This window comes from Centrocercus urophasianus, unplaced genomic scaffold (assembly GCF_019232065.1).
Source record: "Centrocercus urophasianus isolate 14NV4802_14NV808 unplaced genomic scaffold, USGS_Curo_1.0 seq_10, whole genome shotgun sequence".
NCBI lineage: Eukaryota > Metazoa > Chordata > Aves > Galliformes > Phasianidae > Centrocercus > Centrocercus urophasianus.
Genome location: NW_024884142.1, coordinates 66,248,117 through 66,272,406, shown reverse-complemented (window position 1 = coordinate 66,272,406; position 24,290 = coordinate 66,248,117). Strand labels below are relative to the sequence as shown.

At 40.7% G+C, this 24,290-nt stretch overlaps 1 protein-coding gene and 1 long non-coding RNA gene across 8 annotated transcripts; one reads left to right on the top strand and one right to left on the bottom strand.

Annotated features, from left to right (window-relative positions):
- Positions 1-213: 213 nt before the first annotated feature.
- On the top strand, positions 214-13,914 carry GNG4 (G protein subunit gamma 4). Of its 6 annotated transcripts, none has more exons than XM_042821913.1 (3): positions 214-295; positions 6,962-7,066; positions 13,140-13,914. In XM_042821913.1, the coding sequence occupies exons 2-3, from the start codon at positions 6,971-6,973 to the stop codon at positions 13,266-13,268; spliced, it is 225 nt and encodes a 74-aa protein (XP_042677847.1). In that variant the 5' UTR covers positions 214-295; positions 6,962-6,970; the 3' UTR covers positions 13,269-13,914. The 6 variants fall into 6 exon arrangements, with proteins under 6 accessions (XP_042677847.1, XP_042677856.1, XP_042677831.1 ...); XM_042821922.1 differs by lacking the exon at positions 214-295 and adding an exon at positions 880-955; XM_042821897.1 differs by lacking the exon at positions 214-295 and adding an exon at positions 1,131-1,196.
- Positions 1,413-11,372, bottom strand: LOC122162053. Of its 2 annotated transcripts, XR_006169406.1 has the most exons (4): positions 10,955-11,372; positions 7,394-7,514; positions 5,140-5,268; positions 1,413-2,166 (listed from the first exon to the last, which is right to left on the bottom strand). It is a non-coding gene; the product is annotated as an uncharacterized LOC122162053 (long non-coding RNA). The 2 variants fall into 2 exon arrangements; XR_006169407.1 differs by lacking the exon at positions 7,394-7,514.
- Positions 13,915-24,290: the final 10,376 nt, after the last annotated feature.

Genomic DNA, 24,290 nt, shown 5'->3' with positions numbered 1-24,290 from the left:
ACTCTTGCACTGTGCTGGGCTACCTAGCAGAGAGCCAGGTGAAACTAAGCTTGCTCGCTTTTCCCCATGAAATTCTAAAATCCTGTTAACACACCTGAATAATGCCTGCAGTGAACATATTGCACACGTTAGTGACCACTCTGATTATCTGAACCGCCTAGTAATTGCTTTGTTTCAGAGCATGTAAATCATTGATATGGTAAACAGAACCTTCGGTAGACTGATGGTGATGCTATTGCGTCTGAAAGGAGCAACTCTTCCATAAGCTGCCCAATTTTCTGGGACCCCAGTGAAGGTAGGGCCGTGTTTGTACATACATACGTCCAGTAAGGCATTTTGCCCTGCTTGTCTTTCTCCTGCCGCGTTTCCTTTTCCTGAATAACCGTCCTAAAAGCCACGGACTCAGTCTTTGCGAGGGGACGTCTCTGCTTCGAAGCACCTTTAAAAGCAGAACTTTGCCCTGCACTGTATGGAAAACAGAAGTGCCTTGGAAACATTCGTGTCTGATGAGGGGGAGAAGGAGAGGCAGTGGTGGCAGAGGGGTGACACACGTGCCTGTCCCTCAACGGGAGCTTGCTATAGCGGATCTCCCATCAGCACGCGTGTTTTTAGGGCCGATTTTTAGTTAACGGCGTTAACTGCCACTGAGCCTTACGGCTGATTCTCCCATTTGATTTGTGTACACTTTTCCCACTACGGCGCTGACTCATTTTGCCGTGCCCCATTAGCCGTGACAGCACAACTCGCGGAGGTCCCAGCACGGGTTTTTTCCACAGCGGAATCTTCTTTCTCTTCACACTCCCGTCGCAGGGCCGGCGCGAGCTCCTGTGCCAGAGCTGCTCTGCCAGCTCCGCGCTCCAGAAACGCGCAGACGCTCGCTCCGCGCCATTCGCTGGAAGCGTCCCAGCCGCTGACCGACTGCGGGGTGCCGCCGCCTGCGGGGGAGGAGGCGAGGGTAGGGCGGCTCCAGAGCGGTGCCCGGGGAGCGCCCGCGCGGCCCCTGCCACCGGCGGCCGCGGACGGCTCCCGCCTCGCCGCGCTCAGGGTGGGTACCGGCGGCGCGCGCCGCTCCTCAGGGCCTAACGGCTCCGCGGCGGCTGACGGGCGCGCGGGCAGAGCGGCCGCCGGTGAGCGCCGCGCTCCTCCGGCGCGGGAGCCTCGCCTCGCCGTGTGCCTGGAGCCGCGCGCCGCGGGAGGTACGGGCGGTCTGCGGCGGCCGAGTGCCGGAACCGGGCCGAGCCTGCCGTCCCGGGGCGGGGCCGGGCGCAGGGAAGCGGCTTCTGCACCTTCCCACTGGCGGGGCTGAGCGCGGGACGGGTGTGCGGCGCTGCTGCCCGGCCGCCGCGTGCGGTGCTGCCGCACAGGGATGCGGGTAACGGGCGGGGACGCCGCCGTCCGGCAGGGGCGGGTGCTGCGCCGTCTCTGTGCCTTACTTCTAGTTGGAGCGGTCGCTTTTACCTGTGTATTTCTTTAGAAGTTCGCGAGTACCTTAAACTTCGTCAAGGAAGCGAAATAGCGGAGGGGGGAGTGGGGATGGACTCTGTGCTGCAGACCTTCTGCTTCCCCGCTGGTGGTGCATGGACAGCATCAGAGGGTTGTCCATGCGAGGTTGGCTGCTGCCTTGGCTGCTGGAGCGCTGAGAAGCGAGTTGGTACTCGCGTACAGAACGCAGCGTGCCGATGTCGGAGCTCGGCAGCTGGGTGTCGTGCAGCGCCGTGTTAGATGGAAACAGAGCCGCTGAAGTTGAGCAGGTCTGCAGTTACTGGTGAAGTCACCGCACGCACAGAACAAGAGTTATGTTGTCTCTTTCTTGCTAAGAGCAGCCTTCCCGGTAACCATTTCTGTTGGTGCTACCAGGTATCTTTGGAGGGGGTGGACTTCCCCTCAACCTCTTCAGTATCTGTCAGCTTGGCACGGAACAGCTGTGAGGCTGTGAGGGTTCTGTTTGTATACCCGGTGCGTTTGCACGTGGGTAAACACATATGGGCTCTTTCTGCCATTTTGAGTTTGGTTTGCCATCATGTCTGACTCAGAGGCTGTTCCCAGGTGTGTCTGTGCCTGGATTACCTTTGCATGGGGAAGATTATGTTCTGCTGAGGTGGAAGTCCTAGAAGATCTGGAGAGGGCCATAGCATTCAGTAATTTTGAGTCCACCATTTTTGATTGCTGAAAGAAAAAAGAATGCAACAGTTTGAGTTGGGGTTTGTTAGATTTAGTTCTGCAGTATACACCTTTAGCTTTACTTTAGCTGTACTTGGAGGTGTAAGAAGATAAGCTTGCTGTGCAGCCTTTCATCCCACTGTAGAAAACTGTACCGTAGAGCTTGAAACTGGGTGTTGCTTCTGTGTTATGCAGTATTTCAGATTCTTTCTGCATTCTTTTTCTGCATTCTCTTTAATAAGTGTTTAGAGGCTTTGGTAAATGCACATTGCACCTCTTACCTACACGAGGTCAACCTTTACCTGCAAATATTGATGTAACTTCCTGGGTTATCAGGAGACAACTTGGCCTTTGAAGTGCTATCGGGCACAGTCTAATCTACTCTATAAACAATGCAGAAAAGTTGTTCTTCACAAACATGTTATGAGCCCAGGAGAGGAAAATCTTTGGCAATCAGTGAACTGCATCCAGGAAAAAAAAAAAAAAAAAAGAGAGAGAGAATGAAGATTATGTGGGGTCAAAAAATCTAACAAGAAAAAAGCCCTCAGCTGAGCAGGATGGGAAAATGCCACTGTGCAGCCTGAGGATATGGCTGACCAGCATGGTGTCAGCCCACAGTAACTGCTCGGCTGGAAAAGGCCATGTAGCTGCTGACCCTGTTCTTTTTAACGTGGTCAGCATTCCCCTTAAAGAGCCATCAAGAATGGATGGATGAACTCAGCACATTACGTAACCATATTCCGGATAGATGAGATCCTGTATGATGTAGGACTACTGGCACACGCCAGTAACGTGCAGACTGCATGTAGTCTGTTCACTAACATAGTTACTGTAACTACGGTGACTATCAGAGCCTGTGTACCTTTGTATCGATCTAACTTAATAGGAGACTGCTGGAAAAACAAGCAGAAATGAACACAGTGAGCACAGCTGAGCACTTTCTGGTTTGAGGATTGTAAGTAACTGAAAAGGTGGGGAGAAGTTATTCCTTGTGGGCATCCTGCCACCACGTAGGATACAAATGTTAGTGAGCCATCCCGGGAGCATGTAGGCCTGGAGAACACCTGAGTGTCTGCAGGGAGTGCTGCAGAGAGTGCTCAGGGCTGTCTGTCAGGCCGTGGGCTGGAGCTGAACACTGAGACAGAGATCCCATGGGAGCACAGCTGGAGGAGTTCTCATCTGACCCAGGGAATGAGAGTTCACAGAAGGGATATGTAACAGATAGTCCATTACAATTTCTTTTCTCTCCAGAGCTTTATTTCTGAGCAACAAAGTTGTTTCATTAAAGAATATTGAGTGTAAAGTTATTAGAGGATATCATAGGATCTGAGGATTCGCAGCCAAAGCTTCATCTGCTAAGACATCATAGTTTGATTTGAGAATGGGAATTACTCTCACAGTCGACGTCACTTAATGTGTGATAGTGTTGTAGCTGATATGCTAGTGCTCTATTTGTGCATGAGGGAAGCCAGAGGTATATTTAGCTTGTGAAGTGTGAAATAGGAGTAACCTGCCTTATAAATTCTAAAACGCGAACTGGCTATATGGAAAAACAGACTAGATACTGAAATGGATGCTAAGCGCTCCCAGAAATACAATGGTTAAATATTTAAGTGTGTGTAAAGGTCAGGAGAGGAGCAGGATTTGGAACACAGTACAGGTATGTGCCTCAGGGCATAAACAAAACTCTTACTAGGGACAAATTTTCTACAGTGGCTGAAATACCTTTGGCCAGATTTTTTTCCTTTTTGAAGTTTATTTTTGAAGCCTTCCACTCTGATTGTTTCCTGAAATAGTTTACCAGAGTAATGCGGATTTTCTTCTTATTTTTGCCTCATTTGCTGTATCAGAATGCACTATGCTTGTGGCATCATTTGAGAAAACGGGGTTTGGATTTTTAAAAGCATTTCAGTGACACTTTGACCATCCCTGAATCCCCTTTTCACTTAAAAGTGCTTAAAAACCAGGTGGAATTACTGGAAACACTGTTCTCTTCAGCTTCAATGCAACCAGTAACATTTCACATATTCTCATTCTAGTGCATAACTTTCAGAGGTTGATTAAATTTACCAGAAAAGCTAAGCAGATCTGGAATTCTCTGTACTGTTCATGGAGTTTCAGTCTCTTAATTCAGTTTAGCTGAAATGCATTATTGAAAATCAGATTTCTTGTTTGCCTCTCAACTCGTGCAGCAGCAAATGGAGACTTGCCTCTGTACTTAGCTTAGATTTTTCATCTCTGTGGTCATTATTAGTCCAGCCATGAAGATGATAACATTTGGTGACTCATATTTGTGGGAGTATCATTTTGTAAACAAAGATAAATGCGTTTGTTCTCGTCTTTATAAATGGGTCAAACCTTAAAAGCAAGGAGGGTAGGTCAAAGAGGAAGCCCAGAGATGAGCTTTAATACAGAACTTTCACTCTTCTGGCTGCCTGAAAGCCTTTTGTCCTTGCCCACTGCAAGTCAGAACATATCTGAACGCTGTTTGAAGACTGGCTGGTGGATTGGCTCTGGGGTTTCTTTTGTACTGTATGTTGCATTTTATCCAAAGCCATTTCTTCCACATGCATTTAATCCTGTGCTCTGTGAGGAGCATGAGTTAGCTGATTGTAGACAAAGACTGAGAGAAGAATTACATTTCCATGTTCTAGCACAGTTTTAGTTAGACAGGGTGCATTTCAGGGAGAAACTCGTGTTCCATCTAAATAGCATATGCATGCACACAAAGTGTTCTTTGTTTTGGCATACATTATTTTGGCACACAATATAATTTAAAAAGTAGCATTTCTTCTTCCTAAGTTTATACAAGTACTGTACAGACTACCTAGGGCACATGGGTTGGAAGTCAAAGGTTCCAGAGTGGTTATTCATCTTATTTGGTCTAGCAACAACATTGAGAACTGCATGGTAATGAGTTGACTTACTCATGCCCTTAGGAAGGAGCAATTCAAGAAAGCCACTCAAATACTGACCTACCTTAATTAGGTGTCTCTTTGACCAGATCATGCTGTTTGAGCTTGGGTGTAGATCAGGCAGTAATTACATTCTTTTGCCTAAGTATCTGCGGACCAAGATGACTTCTGAAATGCTGCTACTTGAGTACTCCTAAGGGCAGAAAAAAAACAACTTACTTAAAGATAGCTATGGGCTGCAGGGTCTTTGGCACAGAGACGTCTTCCTCTTCCACTGCCTTTGTCACTCATTTCCCAGCCACAGCCTCACTATTCCCAAAGCTTTCTCAGTAGTACTTCACTTCCTTCAGATTAATCTACTAACAGCTCTTGAGAATGGTAAGCACAGCTATCAGATGCTTAATTGAAATCCCTATGGATATCACTCCTTACTGTACCGGTTCCTTGAACCAGGCATGGACCATCTGCCTTGCCCTCATGGGCAGCAGTTACATCCACATACAGGAATGCTTTCTCGAGCACACTTTGCAGCTGCTCCCTAAGAGAAGCAGTAAGAGTATATTAGAAATGCTTGGAGTAAATGGCAACTTGATGTGAAACAGAGAAGTGGGAGGCTGAGGATGGGAAGAGGTGCAGAACTAGGGTTCCTGTCCCTTCATCAGAGCAGATGTGTATGCTTGCCCATATTAATCCCTTGTGTGTCCTACTTGTTTCTGTTCAGACAAATGGTAGTGATTTCCCAGATTTGTAAATGATCAGGCTGACAATGAAAACATACCAGCTAACAATTATACAAACAATCTCTTTGCTTTTGGTCAATTCTTTTTACAACTCCAAGTGCATTTAAGGTCAAGCTTTTTTGTGTACCAGCCCATTAGACTACTCTTCTGAATGAGTTCATTTAATGAAATTACAGTGGCTCTGAGAAGTAGTACTCATAAATTGAAATAAAGAGCTGCATCAAAAGCATTTATCAGTAACCATGAGGTGGTGAGCAGAATGTGCTTGTGTGATACAGTTTTATAGTAATTTAGTGCTGGTGGTAGAATGAGAGCTGTAAGGTGATGGGGGAAAAAAAGACTTGCCAGCCCTGTACATGATAATTAGCCTTGATGCTTATGTATTTCTTAATGAGTAACTCTGAACTATGAAATTCCTGTGTGAGCACAACTTTGGATGTTGTCTCAATCTGTTCATCTCCAAAGGAAACACTAAAAAGCAAGGGATAAGAACCAGAGTCAAATTTTTTGCTTACCCTGGACTATACCAGGTCATATGCAGTACAGTATGCTATATAATATTTTATTCTTCTTTTTACTTCATTGGAGATCTCCAAGAAAAATTTGGAAACCACTGTGTTGTTTCTTCTCAATCTCGATTATTTCATTTCTGAATTATTTCGTTCCATAGACAAAATATTGACCCTTTCTCTACCTTAAAATACCCCTGTTTCCAAAGTTCAGTGAGGTCAGTGTGGCATTCATTATTACTGTGCACTTTTCTGATCTTTTTCTCATGTTAGTAGGTGTAATCAGGGTGTGGAGCCAAACTGCATAATGACTGAAAAGTCGGTTTGTGAACAGCTGTTCTGTGTTGGCACTCTGAACCAGGGTAACAATTTCTGCACTGGAACACTGGCAGTGTAATCTCATATAATTTGCAGGATTCAGACAGTGCTTGCAGTTGAAGGTGCAAATACGTGATGCAATCAGGTACTATTGAGTAAGGGAACAGGTATAAATGCTATGTGATTTGTATTTGTAACCCACAGCCTGGCATGGTCAGTATGGTGGGGTGGGGTTGGTTAGATTTTGATAACTGTCTTCTTCCTAATTGGTGTATTTGCTAGCTATACTTCTAAACTGTCTCAACTTTGCCTCCTCCAGGGAAACAAAATGAAGGAACTAACGTCAAACAGTACAACCAATATATCTCAAGCCAGGAAAGCTGTGGAGCAATTAAAAATGGAAGCATACATGGATAGGATGAAGGTAAACATAGGCTTATTTTTCATATCTTGAGTTCGTTTCATTTGAATTCATTTGTGGTATAACCTCCCTCCAAAAAGACCTGATCACCTGAAATCAAAATTCTTGTTGAGGAATAACACAGTATCAGGTCATAAACTCACTAATTAGAAAGACAGTATTTATGACTCAGCAATATTAGTACAACTGACACAAATGATCAGTCACAAATAAATTTCAGTTGTTTCGGCTGCTAGTGTTGTCTTGTCAGAGACAGCTCAATTTGCATAGCTATAGTTTCTATTTTGTATAGTATCTTGACAAACTCATTTCAGATAGATGTACACTCACAGAGATGGGTATTTCTGCTTCCTTCAGTATGGCTCTGCCTTTTCAGCACAACCTTGCAGGTTAATTTTCATTTGAATCAGTCCCTGATTCAGGTCATGTTGCAGCTGTGTGAACAACAGAACTGACAAGGAGGAAAGTTAATGAGTGGAAGAGGGAAGGGCTGGAAAAATGTGGGCTAGTTTCTTGTAATTTGAATTGTTGATCCTTAGTAGATTATTTAGAACTTGCTTTTATATAATCAAACTATAACTTTCAAGTATGAAATCATTAGCTCAGTTATGCAGATAGCTTCATTTGTTAGATGTTTAATGACGTTCTTAATTACATATGTAAGAATTACATAGGTTACTTTTTGCAGTTAGTTTAATTAAAAAGAACCCAGGCACCAGCAGGACCTAACAATCATCTGGCTTGCAAGTGTAATTATTTTACCTTTCAGCTTGGGACCAAAAAAGACACCAGAGACGTTAACATGTTTCAGTATTCCAAAATATATGATAACATAATGTGTAGCTAAAATATAACTAATGCTTATAGTATACTAATACAAACTAAATATGACCCACAAAAGGCTGATGTCTTGATTTCTAGAACGCCTTTGAATAAGTACATGAGGGATTATGAAAAGAGGTTGGTTTCCTTATTTCAGTATCTGTTTTCCTTTTCATCTTTGAAATGATTAAGTGTGTACTTGGCAAATTTTGCCAAGAGGCTTCAAATGGTTCCAGTAGGAGATTTGAATTTTCAGATCATAGCTGCAAAATTAGAGAAATGTTATTTTTCCCGGCTTCTTGCAACTACTTACACTAGCTAGGCATTTAACAAAAGATCAGCCCCTTCAAAATAACTTAGACTCTCTTTTGCAAGTTACTAGCCAAGTTGTTATTCCCATAGTAGACAAGACCACATTGTTAACATTAAAAAGATACTTTTCAAAGTACCTATGTTGTTGACCAGGGAAATCAAATGTTCCAGCTCATTTTTCTACAACAGAGGCACTTTGTTTTCTGTGGACAGCAGTTGCAACAATTAGGTCTGCTCAATAAAAGTTTTGTAGTTAAAATACATTTATAGTTACCCATTCCCTGCTGTATTCCAGGTGTGGTTTTTTTTTTGTTTTTGGGGTTTTTGTTTTTTTGTTTTGTTTTTTTTGTTGTTGTTGTTGTTTTCTTTTTTTTTTTTTTAATGAGTTTATAATCAAGTCCTGCAACCATTCAGAGCAGCAAGCAATGCAGCGTTTTGGGGTTCAACAAAAACAACTCAGTGTGGAAGTGTGAAAGGAGCAGGGCAGCTATAAAAGAGAAGATGAAATTATTGGCATGTGGATTGGTTGCAGTAAGGTGTATTACTGTGGTGGGTTTCTGTAGACCTTAAAAATCCCTGAAGGATTGTAAATCAAACCTCCTTCTCTGCAGAAGGAATGGCTGGGATTATAACAAAGTAAATAGAAAGCAGGAGGTGCAGATTCAGAGATAGAAAACATGAAATGAAATCAGATGAACAGTGGCCTCGTGACTTGTAGAGTAATGCATCTGCCAACGCTGTAAAGTTGAGAAAGCAAAGATAATATTGGTGCTTTATCACTGCTGTCCCAAGTAGAAAGCACTATTTAATCTTCCCTTCAAAAGCAGAAAAGCAAGGAGGAGTAGTCTGACATTAAGCATCGTAGTGTATCAGCTATTACTACATTTTCTTTTTTCTTTAAGAAGATAGAAAATATTCCTAGCAGATCCTGAATAGTGTTGGGAGATAAATGTGGTGGGATTGGCAATACATGTGTGTGAATCTCTTTGTTTTAGATGTAGAGGATAAGCAGAGTGGGTGTCTAAGCAAAGGTGGTAATTAGTCACAACCTATGACAAGACAGATGACATAGTAATTGCAGCATTTTGCCCTGTCACTGAAGCTTGTAATTATTAGTGCAGCTAACAGGATTATGTTCTAGCTTTGGCTGTTTTTATCACCTCTGTTATTCTAAAATGTAATGTAAAATTCCACAATCCTCCTAAGACTGATTCTTCAAAACATCAGAAGCATCAGAGTTGAGTGTTTTCGTCTTGTTTTGTTTGACTTTTTCTTTTGGTAATTTGACAACCAGACGTATTTATCATTAAAAAAAATAAATATACTTTTATAAAATGTGAGGTTGATGTGATACTGATGCATTCCATCCCCTCCACATATACAGCTTTAGATGTTTTTAAAAAATGAAATGCTGACTTTTTGCTAGAATTCATCAATCAAGCTGGAGTCTAATATTTTTTTTAGCCACTTCTGCAGTATGTAAAAATTACTTTTCATCTGCAGAGCAAACTATTGCACAGGTGAACTGAAATGATAAATGTGTGCCAGTTTTGTTTGAATATTCAAATTAGATGCTTTCACTTTAAGTCTTGCTAAAAGCTGACCAGAAACTGCCTGGCAGTATTCCCCTAAAGGCGAGTAGAAGCCATGGTAGACTGGCCTTGCCTTCATTTAACTTCCTCTATGACAGAAATAGGGCGAGTAGCACATTATTTTGTGCGGTAACAAACCAGAGTGTTGGCCAGTAGGCTACCTCTGCATGCTGACACATGTTAAAAAAAGCTATCTATCTATGCTGTAGCTTTAATATAATGGCGTAATGCAGAGGTCTTCTGCCACCATTGGTCTGAATAATCACACTGAGCAGGAAGTGTACTGGAGGCAAAACTATATTTCGCTTTATTTTTTTGGCCACCGCTCTGAATTTGGTTCCTGTGGCTGTGAGCACTGTTGGCAATGTGTTCACTGCTGCTGCAGTGTGATCATCTAATTTAACTCTCCATACTAAGTGGTCATTTTTCCACTGCACAAGCATGAGCTATTTCAGTTCTTCAGTGAAGAAATTGCTATAATTCAGTTTCATAGCCAATGTAATCCTCATGGGAGGATTTCTCCTCCTCACACCTTTTCTTGCTTAAAGGATGAAAATATACAGCCTAGTGCAGGCTAGGAGGCTGAGTTTGTGATAACGTACAGAAATCTGATAATGTTCCTCAGTACCATCCTTTTCATTGCTGTAGGATGACTAAGCACAGTAATATGTAGAGAAACAATTAGAAAATTATATCCCTGGATTTATACCTTCAAAAAAACAAAGCAACATACTTGGGCTGCTGCAGCTTATCCATATGTGGAACAATCATGACAATTATGGGAAAGTTGGTCATCTTATATCAACCTGCTTAAGAAGTTGTTGGCTTTGTGAGTAAAATATTTCCTAATAAACTTTCTCAGTACCCTGTTGAAGACGAGTATGCTGAGCATCTTTAATAAATCCATTATCCAGGATCTAGAGAACTAGAGTTGGTCTCCATTAGATTTTATGGTAACAAAACTTATTATGATATAGAACTATCAATGCTATTGAACCTTTTTGTAGGCACCTATGGCTCAGAATTTAACTTGCTCTGTTTGTGTGAAAGACAGTTCAGGACCAAATAAATCAACAAAAGCGTAAAACTGCCTTAATTGGATAAATGCAGCTGAGCTCGGAAGAAATAGAAAAGTGGAAATAAATATACCTGTGATTGTCATTACCTGAAGATACTTCTCCAAGATGCTGTGGTGTACATTCCTCCTGCAGTTACTGGAAACTTGTTAAGTTCTTTGGTGAATGAATTTTCTGCTCATTTATATTTTCTTGAGGTCAGCGTAAGTCATTAGCACAGAAAAACATCTTTGCTGTTTTTTGAGGCTCAATACGAATTTAATAATCAGTCTACATTGTGCTTCTCTTTGGAAAATCTGCTGTTTAAAAAATTCACACGTAAATTTAAAATTGTGAATACAACATTCCCACACTTTTGGCCATTATAGCTCTACCTCTGCCAGGCTTTTTGTCTTGCAGACTAATTCATAGCAAACTAATTTTAAGTAACCTAAACACACCTGCTTCTTCAGCTGGTGTCAACGATTTATGGGCTGGTCCGGCCCAGTTCCGTGACCAGCAGGGCGGAGGGATCTGCGGATCCGCGCCTCTGGGAAAGGGGAAGCAGGGGACCCCAAAATACTTGAAAAAAACAACAGCACTGATCTGAGGTGGAACAAATGATTTTACTAAATATAGAATTAGTAAACTACAAAGAGAGAGAGAGAGAGAGAGAGTCTGTTTGAATTGTATAGACCTCACCACAATGCTGGGGTGAGAAGTGCAGTCCAGTTGAGTACTGAAGTACAGACGGCGAAGTGCAGATGGCGAAACGCAGGCGGCGAAGCGCAGATAGCGAAGCACAGACAGCGAAGAGCAGGCGAAGAAGAAGGCTCAGGTGACCTTGCTTGGAGTTATATCCCCTTGCTGACCGCAAAGCCTCCTGGGGAAATGTAGTTCTTCTCCGACGGACGAACATTCGGCAGATATCAAACCCCACCCCCAGTGCATTACATGATGTTATGGTGTGGAATACTGATGACCAAAAATCATAAAACCATGACAGCTGGGAAGCCAACCATAGAAAATCTGTGGGTTTCAGCATTCTGCAAAGGCATATTTAGTGGATATTTTGAAGATAGAAAGTCACTTCTTATCTTCTGGCAGTTAATTTAATTGTTGTGTGAATCATGATTTGATATCCATTGACTTTGTAGAGCTAATCTAAAGCCTACCACAAGATGGACTTTTGCCAAAGCAAGCAGAGCGTGGGGAAGCTAAAGCCAACAGTGATGACACGCCTGTCATAAACATATCTGAAATCAGATTTATTTTTCCTCTTTGCTATATTTGTGCAAAGATGCTAACTTCAGTGTTTGACAAAGGAAAATCTGTCCTGGTGATCAGGGAAAGACTTTGTAAACTGTCTCATTCTCTTTATCATAATACTGAAAATGCAGTAATTCAACAAAGCGAAGAAATGCAGATAATTGTAAATATCTTGTGAACTGAACAGAAGTAATTCATGTCTGTATGAATGTCCTAAGTTCTTGAGGGGAAAAAATCTCCCAAACAATTGAATGGCAGTATTCTCAAGTCACAAAGTTGGAAAAGTTTGAAGATTTTAGCTAAACCTCAAATAGTTTCATCTTTCTTTCTTGCAAAACTTCTTGAATATCAAAACATTGTTACATTCCTATAGGGAATGTATAGCTTATTTACAGTAAGGATAAGCCAGATTTTAGAATTTGGAGATGTTACAGTTTTTTATTTTAGAAGAATATTTAAGTGACGATCAAATTTAATGTGATGAGTGAAACATTACTTATAATAGTTTACTAAACAGAAGATAATAGTCTGAATTATCTCATTTAACTTAAATGAGAACTATTATTCAAATTCAAGATCTTTTTTTCCAGATGTGGAAAGGATAGAGAGAGTCCGTAGAAAACTTTGCAGTTTTGCTGCTTTGATGCCTGGGAATAAGAACTGAGGCAGAAGGCCTCAGAAGGCACGTGTCTACAAAGACATTTGTCATGAAGGATCCCTTTTGCTTACAACCAATCAGCAGATGGATATTTCAGTGCGTATATTCTCCTGACCTCCCTTCTGATGGAGATGAAAAGCTGAATATTAATCATATAAGTCAATACCATGCCCTGTCACTGGGTTAGGTGAAGTGTATGTGAGGCTTACTAGGTATAATAAGAGCAAATTCAGAGCTGTGGAGTCTGATAACATGAAGAGTAAAGCAGTTTACTGTTTGAAGACAGTTTCCAATTCTGCACGTTACATGAAGAATATTTATGCACTGCCTTTAAGAGTTACAGTGGTTCTTCTTTTTTCTTCTGGTAGGTATCCAAGGCTGCAGCAGACTTACTGGCATACTGTGATGCTCATATTGGAGAAGATCCCCTTATTATCCCAGTGTCTGCATCTGAAAATCCCTTCAGGGAGAAGAAACTCTTTTGCACAATCCTTTGAGTCGGTTTTCAAGTAAAAATATTGTATGTTAAAATTTGGTATCAGTGATGCATGTTTTTGGATTTAGCATATCTTCCTCAGATATCAATATTTAACCTAGGATGACAGTGTTTTTAGAAGGTAGTGCATTTCCTCTTAATAAATAAATAAAATAAAAATAAAAATCTTAAAAAAAAATCAAGGTAATCCTTATTTTTCAGACCAGTGCATAAATTTCATTTCAGTTTTCATAAACGTTCCGTGGTTCTTAATGAAAGTATCTAGAACAGTATCGAGTTGTAGATATCTTTGGCAGTCATAGATTTTTCTGAGACCTAAATGAGTCATACCAACTATGAAGCTATTTTTAACATTCTTGTTTTCTTCAGAAGGTGAATTTAATTCATCTGCCTTTACAAATTTTTATCTAAAAAGAGTAGTGTGACCTTTCCACGAGAGGCACTATTAAGGAAAAAATGCCAGTGATCTACGATGTTTGGAACGGTCAGTCTTATACAATAAGTGATGTTTATAAATATGTTTTGTGAAAGCTGTAATAAACTGGACTACAAAAACAATCTGAATAAGGAAGTACTGTAACTACAGGTAAAATGAAGATGCATGGTTATATACTACGACTGCATCAATAAAACTTTGGGGAAACATGGCTGGTTGCATCCTATTTTGAACGATGATGATTTAAATTATTTTAGAACTTGAAAAGATGTGTAATGTATCATGTCTTCCTATGGGGCTCAGGGGAGGGTGTAAATTCTGCCCTGATTGGTACTGGAAGGTGGATTACATTTTCTAAGCAGCTCTCTACATGCTTTCACCACTTATGGGTATGGAGGGCAATAGTAAAATAAGGTTATGCCAGAATACTCATCAAGACCACCATGCCATCAACAGGCACAATGCTTGTATGTTTTGAAGCCACAGACTTCAGGCATTGTGAGAAAAGTTATCAGCAAGTTATTTGCTGAGGTTCTGAGAGGTTTTTTCTTATGGCTTTGTCTAAAGTGCAACTCAAGAAAAAGAATGAGGTATGGAGGAATATGAAGTAAGCTCAACTGAGGTACCTACTTCTACATGTATAGTAGAAATTTCCCTCCATGAGTGCATATGAAGTCAGCCCCACAAGTGAGGCAGAAAACAATTTTGTTAAAAAATTCTATTACTCAGTAAGTCAGCTTCAAACAGCCATCCATAATGGAACAGAAACTTGGATTCCTTCTGTGCCCTAAGTACCTGCAAGATGAGGTGCCGAGTCTTGTGACGTACTTACATATTCAGTTTAGATGCTAAAAATTTGGTGGTTTGGTGAATGAAGTTTGCATTTAGCCCAAAGTGCACGTTCTTGCCTCTCAGTGTATTTTTAGCATTTTCTGTCAATGTCTGTTGTACTGTTTTGTGCAGGAGAAATACAACATGTCTTCATTGGTCAGGTCTAGCTTTCTTTGCCAATAACTTGAGTAATATGATGCAGCCACCTGCATTATGTACCAGAGTGCACACAGATGGGTTTGGATGGGGTTCCGCTGCAGGCTAGCTCCTTCACCAGATCAAACACCACACCTACATATTTATTCATGAAATATTCTTGAAAAATAACATTTTAGCATATTATGGTAGCATTATCATAAAAAATCATATTCCTTGTAACCAACAGAGTTTCATGATGCCTTTCATTTAAAGGTTTGTTTATTCATTTGCCAACTGAGGACATGGACAGTCTAGTTAGCACAGAGCTGTTTCACAGTGATTATTCTGAAAAACATTCAAACATCACGAGTAGGTCTTTTTATTTAGGCTCTGTCTTGGCTCTCATTCCTAACTTTTAACAATATTTATTGATGCTTGTCATGCTCTGCTTTATTTTGGAGGGTAGAGAAACAGGCTTTGGCTTACTTCAGCAGTGAAATAAAAATAGCTTTCTGAAAACATTTGTTAAAAAGGAGCAACAAAATGCTTAATAAGGTTCTTTAGGGAATCCTTCTTACACAGTAAATGGCTCGGTATCTGCTCTGATCACCATGACAACATTTTCATTTGTTCTTCCACATGTATGGTTTTCACTGGAACAGCAAGGAAGAGGAATATAGGACATACTGCTTAATTCTCAGAGGCTTTGTAAAAACTTGCATTTGTGTCTCATCATTAACACTCCCGTCTAACATAACAAAATCGCTGCAGCTTATTACAGTAGTGCAAATAGCTTGCTTTCCTCTTCCAATTAACATCTGGAGTCTTGAGATTGAAACATTTTGTGATAGCTTTGAACATCACTCATTTTAAGAGCTGTATCTGCAAAAACTCAATGTTACCCAGAAAAGGTGATGGATTGGTTTGTACGTAAGATTTTTCTGCAAGAAGAAAAGAAAGAAAGCTTTTCTTGAGTGGTTGTGAACACACTGTATCTCTTACGAGCTTAATAGTTGGATTCCTATGTTTGTGGTTTCTTTCATCAGTTCTTGAGATAAAAATTCTCTCTTAAGGTGGCTTTATGCTTCTCCTGTTAAGGAAGGAAACACTCTGAATACTGTAAATTGCATATTTATTATAGCTGATATCTATAATGTACCTGAAGAAGTTCAACTGTGTAAGCGTAACACTTCATTGGAGAACAGGACAGCCTTCTCCAGTATCACTGCACCTTATCTGCTGGTTCCTTGAATAAATATATACTACTGGTGAACTGCTGGGAGGAGAACTGGTAAAAAAGAAACCTGGAGGATGAGAAGTTCAAAATAATTTCAACATCTTTGGATCATTTAGGATCAAAATACTGTCCCACTAATGAAAAGGACATCATCTGTTGGGTTTTTTTTTTTATGCCAATTTGGTCCAAAAGTCAATCTTTAGAAGAATGTATTTTCTTCCTACTCTTGCAAACCATAAAATGTCCTTGTAGTTATTGTATTTTTTGCTGCTTTGGCATTTGATTTAGCTAATCTGCTATTGATATTTGAGTTTCAAATATGCTCAAATACTTTATCTCAAACTCTACAAAAATATACCTAGAATTTCTTGAAGATTTTTCTAAAAATCGGTGCACATCACTTCATGAAGTACAACATGTTTTCAAAAAACAACAAAAAACAGCCCTCCAGAATACGGCTTTGTCCAACAGAAAGGTTTTTTAAAGGCAGAAGCGACGAGTTTTATTCTCATCAAACTATCTGATTTGGTTCCCACTACCTTCGGTGAGAATAAGACCAGGCCATTTACCCTTCTAGTGTTGCACTCATCTCTCAGAGCTTTATTTCATATGCCAGTAGACATATTACTGTGTATTTCAGGCCCAGAGAACAACGCATGTTCACTGTTAACAGTGTGAGTTGCAGCTGTCATCTCATGTAATGAGAAACTTGGAACAGAAGTTGGATTGAAGGAATTTCAATGTTAGTAAGATTTCTTCATATTCTTTCTTCCTTGTGTTTGTGCTGCGATGAAATAAGACTTCCCAGTCGTAGATTAGTAGCAAACTATAGTGTATCAATATCATCTGTAGGGCTGGATGGTTTGCATTCTTTAGATCAATCTCCTTGTTTTATGTTGAACTTAAAATGTAATCATTTTGATATTGAAATTATTTCCTACTGTATGGTAACTGTTGAGTTACAGCCTGAACCACAGAACCTGGGGAAAGGACCGGTCAGCCCTGGGAGCACAGGTGAAGGCAATTCAGTTGTGTGACTGGAAAGGGTGGAGCCCAGCTGCACATCTCTTGACCTCATTTTAAGGGCTGACTGATGTCTGATTGAAGTTCTCAGTCTTGTGAAGTTTTTTTCTGTGGGCCTAGATTCCCTGGAGATGGGTGAGCAGTCCTTCTTTTCCTTCCTTTTTAGCAGCTTTCTATTGTTAGTCCCTCAGTCGTTACATGTCTTGTATCACCTTTCCATCATATCAATCTCTCTGATTGTTACAGCTACTCTACTATATATCAATTTCCTTTTCTTTGTTTTCTTCATCATGCATTAAATTAGCAGGAGGCTGCTGGGCTACCAATAACAGGTAGGATCTTTGAGCTTGTCTCCGTGAAGCTATGGAGAAGGTAGATGAACAAATGGAGGTAAATTTAAGTTATTTTATGTTGCACTATTGATTAAAATAAATATGAACTTTGCTGTCAGTGATGCAAAGGTAAATGCAGGAGCTGTTACCAGGAGGTTCTGAGAGGCATGGTAACAAAGAACCTTTGTTCAGGATATATACCAGGGTATGACGAGATAATGACATTTTATTGCAGAGATTTACAGCAATGCCATTAACCGTAGCAGAAGGAAAGAACAGTCAGGAAGATTAATGCAGTAATTGTTTATTGAGTTGAATTTCTTTTATGAAAGGAATAACAAAAAATGGACTCTGGAAAGACCTGAAATATCAGCTTTCCTATATAAAAATCTGTATCCGTCTATCCTAGAAAATGCCATGGTTATGGCTAATCTTTGGGGTTGCTGGATTTCTTTCTTCAGAGAGACTAAAGGAGATGTGGGGGAAGGGCGAGTTCCTTAGAAATAGAGGTTTCTTGTATTGAAAAGCAATAATAATGAGTTTAAGTCATTACACTGTCTTACATAGTACTATGAAGTATGAAAAGCAGCAGGCAAAATTACAAGAGTGCTATATGAAATGTTAAAGGCATCTGCGTATTCAATCTTTGGGGAAAGGGATATTTGAAATATACATTACATATTTGCATCTAATTTGTTTCAGGATTATGACACGATTAAATTAAGTACATCAAAAAATACCAGAACTGTTATGGGAAGAACTTCTCTGTCTGTTATAGGAAGATGTACGTATGAGGCATGAAGTAGATTTTCACCACCTACATTTGTGAACGCACAAAAAGAGCAACTTTACCTTAAAATAGGCTTTTTTTTTCCTTCCTAAATTTCTTTTATGAAGCAGAAATTGTGCAGGATCGTCTATGACTGCCACCTATTGGTACACTGACAAACAGCCAGCTGAGACAGGAAAAAAGCATCAAGCCTCAACTAGCATGGCCTACAAAGAGTACTTTAATTTATTAGGTGCTGGACAGCAAGCACTTCAGTTTTCATGGTCTGCACTTGGTAAAGCATCACCTGTAACTTCTGAGGCTTCAGCAGTTCAGTTCCAGACTTGTCAGTTTAGGAGAAAATGAATATACAGATTGGCTAAATAGGTCATAAGAAAAAAGAAACAATAACTAAACCTTTGGGACTGTCTTTGAGGGTATGAGTCAGAGTTGCCGTGTATTCCTGTCTGGAATTGCACTTTCCAGTTTGAAACATTACTCTTCTTTGTTGCCAAATGCAACCAGTTGTGCCACTATTTCCTCTTTTCTCCTTTCATCAGTGATGTCATTACAAACTGCCCTGAGTCGTGGTACAGTGAGCCTCTGGTAATGAATTTTGCTTTCCTTCCTCTTTGCAGAACTGTGCAAGAGCTTTCATGTGGCTGAGAGCTGCATTATTCCTTTGTTCCTGGCTTCCATTTGTTGTTGTAGTTGTTGCTTTTGATGTTTGTTTGTTGCTTAATTTTATTTCTGAGTACTATTTTCCAGTTCTTATAGTCTAGGAAATACTTTTCCCTATACCACAGGGTAAGAACTCAGACAGAATAGAACGCAGACCTCTGCCTATGTTCAGAAAAGTATAGTACTGAAAATACATGAGGTATGGCATAACAATCTGTCTGTTACGTGTCCTCTCACCGTGCTATGCTCTGTTATGCCTTGGAACTTCAGGCTGCTTACGACAGCCCTTTGTTCTTTGTATAGCGTGCTCTACAGAGATGCACTGTTGTGGTGGGTTTTTGGTTTTTTTCAGTGAAGGGAAGGGATGACCCAGACTTCCTGTTAACTTTGCATTTATAGAAAAGAACCACTGTGACTTTTAAAAGTTTTTCAATTTGCCATGGCTTTAAAAATCTTTATGGTGTAACTGCTGCTCTCTGGCAAGTGTAGCTCGCTTGAATTTTTCTGTAAAACTGTTCTTACCTTTCTTGTTGCAAAGACTTTCACTACCACAGCTCCTGATCATGATTCTTGTCTGAGAGATCTCCCTGAAGACAGCACACAAATCTTTCATCGTATTCACCAGAACACAACAGATATGAATTTCCAATACATATTTGCAGTGTTGATACATGAACGTAGTTGTATTCTTATGATGACAGTCATATCCTCAGAAGATTAAGAAGAAACTTCAGATATTAAGATTCTTATGAAAACAAAATCCAAATGGAAATGCTGAGAATATAAGGAATATCTTGGTAATATCCTCTTCAAGGTCTTTTCTACTCATATTGTACATATTTGCTTCAGATTGTGGAAAACGTCTATAGAGAGTAGCTATAAAATATCTATTTGACAAAAATCAGGAGACTGTAAACAACTCTGTCTATACCAGCTTAAAAAAAAAAAAAAGCTTGCAACAAGACCAAACACATTCATGGGTATTAAAACAGTATCTAGACACAAATATATTAAAAGATCACTAAAGTGGCTAAGATAAATACTCTTTTAAGAAATGTCAGAGCTAAATTTGCTTATGCAACTTCCACTTGCCTCTCTAATTTGTATGCACTACTATTACACACACTGCAGGAATTCCCACAAGGCATGGTATAGGCAGTGCTCAGTTAATGAGAAGTTCTTCAATAGTGTTTTGGCATCTTTATTCATTGTGTAGCCCCAGGCCTCATTTACTTACAAATTCTGCTTTCAAGGCAGAAGCAGTCCCTGATGGACTTTGCTGCGGTGCTCGTGACTGACTGCTTCACAAAGTATCTCCACAGAACCCAGCAGGAACAAGAGGGTGAAAGTACTCCCAGCACAGTGCAAAGCCGAGGCTGAGCAGGACAGGTGGAACTGGCAGTCCTCGCCTTCCCAGAGCACTTAGCTTCTTCAGTACATGAAGCACTGTTTCTCACTTGCTCACACTTCACCTGCAACTCCTCACCACTACAAACTGGAGTGACTTTTGCAAGCCAAGTGCCCAGAAACTGAAGGAATAAAACAATGTAGAATACTTAGTTTCATGATTTTTCTCCTATCCCACGAGGTGATGACAAATCCAATCCTGAGCAGCAACGAGCCTACCTTAAACTTGTAATGGTTTCTTTCATGGTCCCACCTCATTCATACTGCGTCTTCTGCAACAAATGAACCAGCCATCTGGCACATTCTCACATCCATTCTAAGCAGGGTAAGCACCGTGTGGGCTGAAGAGCCTCCAGTCATGTAAAAATAAGCCTGCGTACTGTCTATCCAATGACAGTTAATAATAAAATGGTGATAAATAGCACAGAGTCAATCTGTCTTGTAATACCCTCAACAGCTTAACGCTCTGCCAGCTGAGTGCTTAAAAAGCATACTTGCTGCCCTAGGTCTCTGCAGGACTTCTTGGAACCCCTAACCTCTTATATCCACATCTTCAAGCCTTTCTACCGCTCGTTAAAAATAGCTGTTTGTTAGCTAGACACAAAGTACCTAACCCCACGCCTGGCTGTTGCCTGGTTATTGGCTATTTCAGACTAATTCAGCTCTCTGCAAGACATTCCTGTTTGTTCTCTGCCTGTCAATGTGTTGTTGCTACCATATGGGCGGTTTTGAGTCTATTTCTATGTTTTTGATTGTTGTGATAATGACAAGGAGTTGCATAAGAATTGAAACATTATTGCTGTATTGATAGATCTGGATCTCTGTGGTGCTCTGCAAAACTGGTTTTGTGTGGCAGTTAATGTGAATTCTTGTGCAGGTTGGGCTGATTCCAATTAACAAAAATAAAACTGAACAACCTCTTCTTGCCAAAGCATTATAAGGATTATTCTAATTTACCTCCTTCTAAAATAGAGCATGGTGACTTCTTGTCACCACAATGCTCATGTGACCTCTTGGTGAGAGGAAATGAAGTGTGGGGCTCCATCTTACCATGAAGGAGAAAGAGATGAGGAATTTGGATTACCTTTGTCTGAATATGCAAGAGCTGTTTCATTGTCTGGTTCTTGCAATGCTAGTGAAAGGAAGACTCTACAGGAAATCCCTGGATCTCAGAGAAGCCATTCTAAACTGTGGCTTCTGCTACAAATCAGAGCTGTGTGCCAAAATGGTTAAAGCTTCTGTACAGGAAACATCAGGGAAGAAGAGCAAGTTTGGATGACATAAATCAGCAAAGCTTAAAGGCTTACCAAACTTCTCAAATTTGAGTGTGAAACAGATTGTTGTCACTGCAACGCTCAGCCCAAACAGCGACAGTGTGAAATAGATTCAAGAAGCTCATTCTCCAATGGAGAAGCACAGGACAGCCTTCATTAAAAAACAAATAAATAAATGCCCTGGAATAAAACCAGTGCAACTTACGACACCCTGCAGTGCTCTAGTCTTGGTGGGTCTTACAGATCCTAGCTACAGGTTGTTTTAATACCAACTATATGAAGGGATTGTGAGATTTAGTTCTGTAGCAACCAAGCCCTGAAGCACTGTGGTATTGCTATGGAGAGTCCAGTCAATGTGGTTTCTGTGAAGGCAATGATGCCTTTTTGACCCTTCTTAGTTCTTTGAATCTCTGACTAAGGGGGAACAGAGAGTAGAATCAGTAGTCGTAACATATCTGGACTTTTTTCTGTGTCTAGTAAGTCTCTCTTGGGAGACTATTAAGGAAAGTAGCCCTGGGCAAAACATTGTTAGATGCTTGCTTCTATCCAGTGTACAAATGAGCACAGGCCTGATGCCACCCTAGCTGCACACCGTGTGCTATGCAAAGCTTTCTACTAGGATCTCTATTCCTCTCTGCATCAGCCCTTAGACTTGCCTGGTCACATACTGTTGACTTGTCTTTCCTGCTGCTAGCTATATGAGCTGGCAGCCCTTCAGAGAGAAGCCTGCCTGCCTTCCAGCCTGCCTTCCAGAGATCTTTTTTCATAGGAATTCCTTTCTGTCCTCAGCAGATCCCAATTATATTGACTCCATTAACAACCAAGAAGAGGAGTCCGGGGACTCACCTGCTTCTGTACTTCACCCTGATCTGAAAGCAAAAAGGGGAAGCAGGGAAGCATTGCTTCCATTTGGGAAAATAAACAAGATCGATATCTTCTGGAGATCCTAAAGAAAGGATTGTTAACCCTCAATACACACAGTCAATCTGTCTAGGTTATGAGTTTAGCTTATGAGAATTATGACCATGGGCTAACAGACATTAAAAATCTGAATGCTGCAGACAGGCTGATCATGGTGTGTAACTGCAGCTCTGGTGTGTCAGAAAGGACAATGCCTACCCAGAGACATTACGCAAATTTAACAGAAGCATCTTGTGTTTGCAAGCAGCCTGGGGACTTACATTTCGGTCTCTTCTCTCTCCAGTTCCTGTGCCCAACATGTTGTGCTGTGCTTCATGTGCCAGAGGGACAATCTGAGTCTGTAACGTCAGAAGAATACATGTGCACAGTAAGAACAGAATGAAAATAGTGTGTTTTGACTGAACAATACATTGTGAGTATATTATTGTATAGAAAGCAAGGTATTGAGGAATGTGATCCTCTGTTTTGTCTGCAAGTAATTATAACTCCTGGACATATTTATAATTAAGTTCCCATCAGCTCACCTGCCCATGGAGGCAACTTAACATACAAGTATGAGGAGTACAAGCAAATGCACAGCAGTGATAGCTGTTGGACCTGTCGTTATTTCTGCAGCTGAATCTGCAGAAGGGCAAGGCAAGTATAAATAGCCATTAATACCAATAGCATATTTGTGCAAATACTTTACTGCTATTGTTTGCTGACAAATACGCACTCAATTGCATATTAAATATGTTTATGTATGCAAAGACAATAAAGCAGATGTATTTCCAATGTTTTTTTTTTTTTCTGTTTATACCCAAAATACGTGTGATAAAGTCATTGGTTTTTCCTTTCAATATCTCACTCCTGTTGAAAAATGAGTCTTAGTTAAGCTATGAAAGGACTTTAAATGTTTTCCAATCATTTCCACAGCTTGATTTTTTCAAGAACAGATTTAGGCTTCTTTTCTACAAACTCGATCCTTTCTTTTAATTATACTTCATAGAGGTTCAATAACTAAATTATGTGTTTCTGATAGAATAGCTTCAGGAAGCATTCATTTAAGCCTTAGGGCTATTACACAATAACTTAGCTTATACATTAGCTTCTGAGAAGCTTATTTATCCACACTGCTTTTTCAGGTAGATTCACCATGCAGAAGGTCAAGGAGACCTTTCTCTTTGCTGTCTGTGTTCAGAAGGACCAGATAGATGAGTAACTTCTCAAGGTATCAATAATCTTATGCTCTCCTTCATCCAACATTATTGAAACTTGTTTAATCAGGGTGAAGTTACCCTTGTGGCTACCCAGCTTCAGCAAGTGGTGGTTGTGGGTTAGATGCAAGACAGCTTGGACTATTAACATCTCCTAAATGCCTTCCCCAAATCAAGAATATTACCATTACATCTTGGCCACTGTCCTGCCATGGTAATGACATATCAATTGTTTGAAATCCTCCATGGGATTGTAGCCAAATAATAGATTCCTTGCTGGAATGAAGTATTTCACTCAATTGGTTTTGAGTGCTGTCGTGTTGATGCAGTTCTCTGCCAAAGTGAAGCACCCTCTTGCCTTTATTGGATTAGTAAGGGATTGTTCTGGAAAGCGATGCTGTTATTATACCATGACTTTTTGAAGGAGAAACTCTGCAGGTAAATCTAGTGTTGCACAAAGATGAACCAGGAGGGTTGTCTTCTTGCTTTTCTGAGGCTGAGTGCAAGAACGCAAATCACAGAGAAGAGCCTCATGCATTCCAAGCACAACCGAGGGCAGCCATTCCTGGCAATGGGGCAGGCCTGCACGACCTTACGGCTTCGTGGCCTTGCCATCAGCCACGTAGGAGAGCTGAGCTGCCAGCAAGGGAGGGGCACGTAAAATGGGGTCTGCGGCCGCCTGGGAGCTTGCTCCAGGTGCGGCGTCCCTCCTTCGTCTCTCTCTGTGGCACCGCCACGTCTGTCAGCTCTAAGCGCAGCGCCGAGGCATATTCACCGC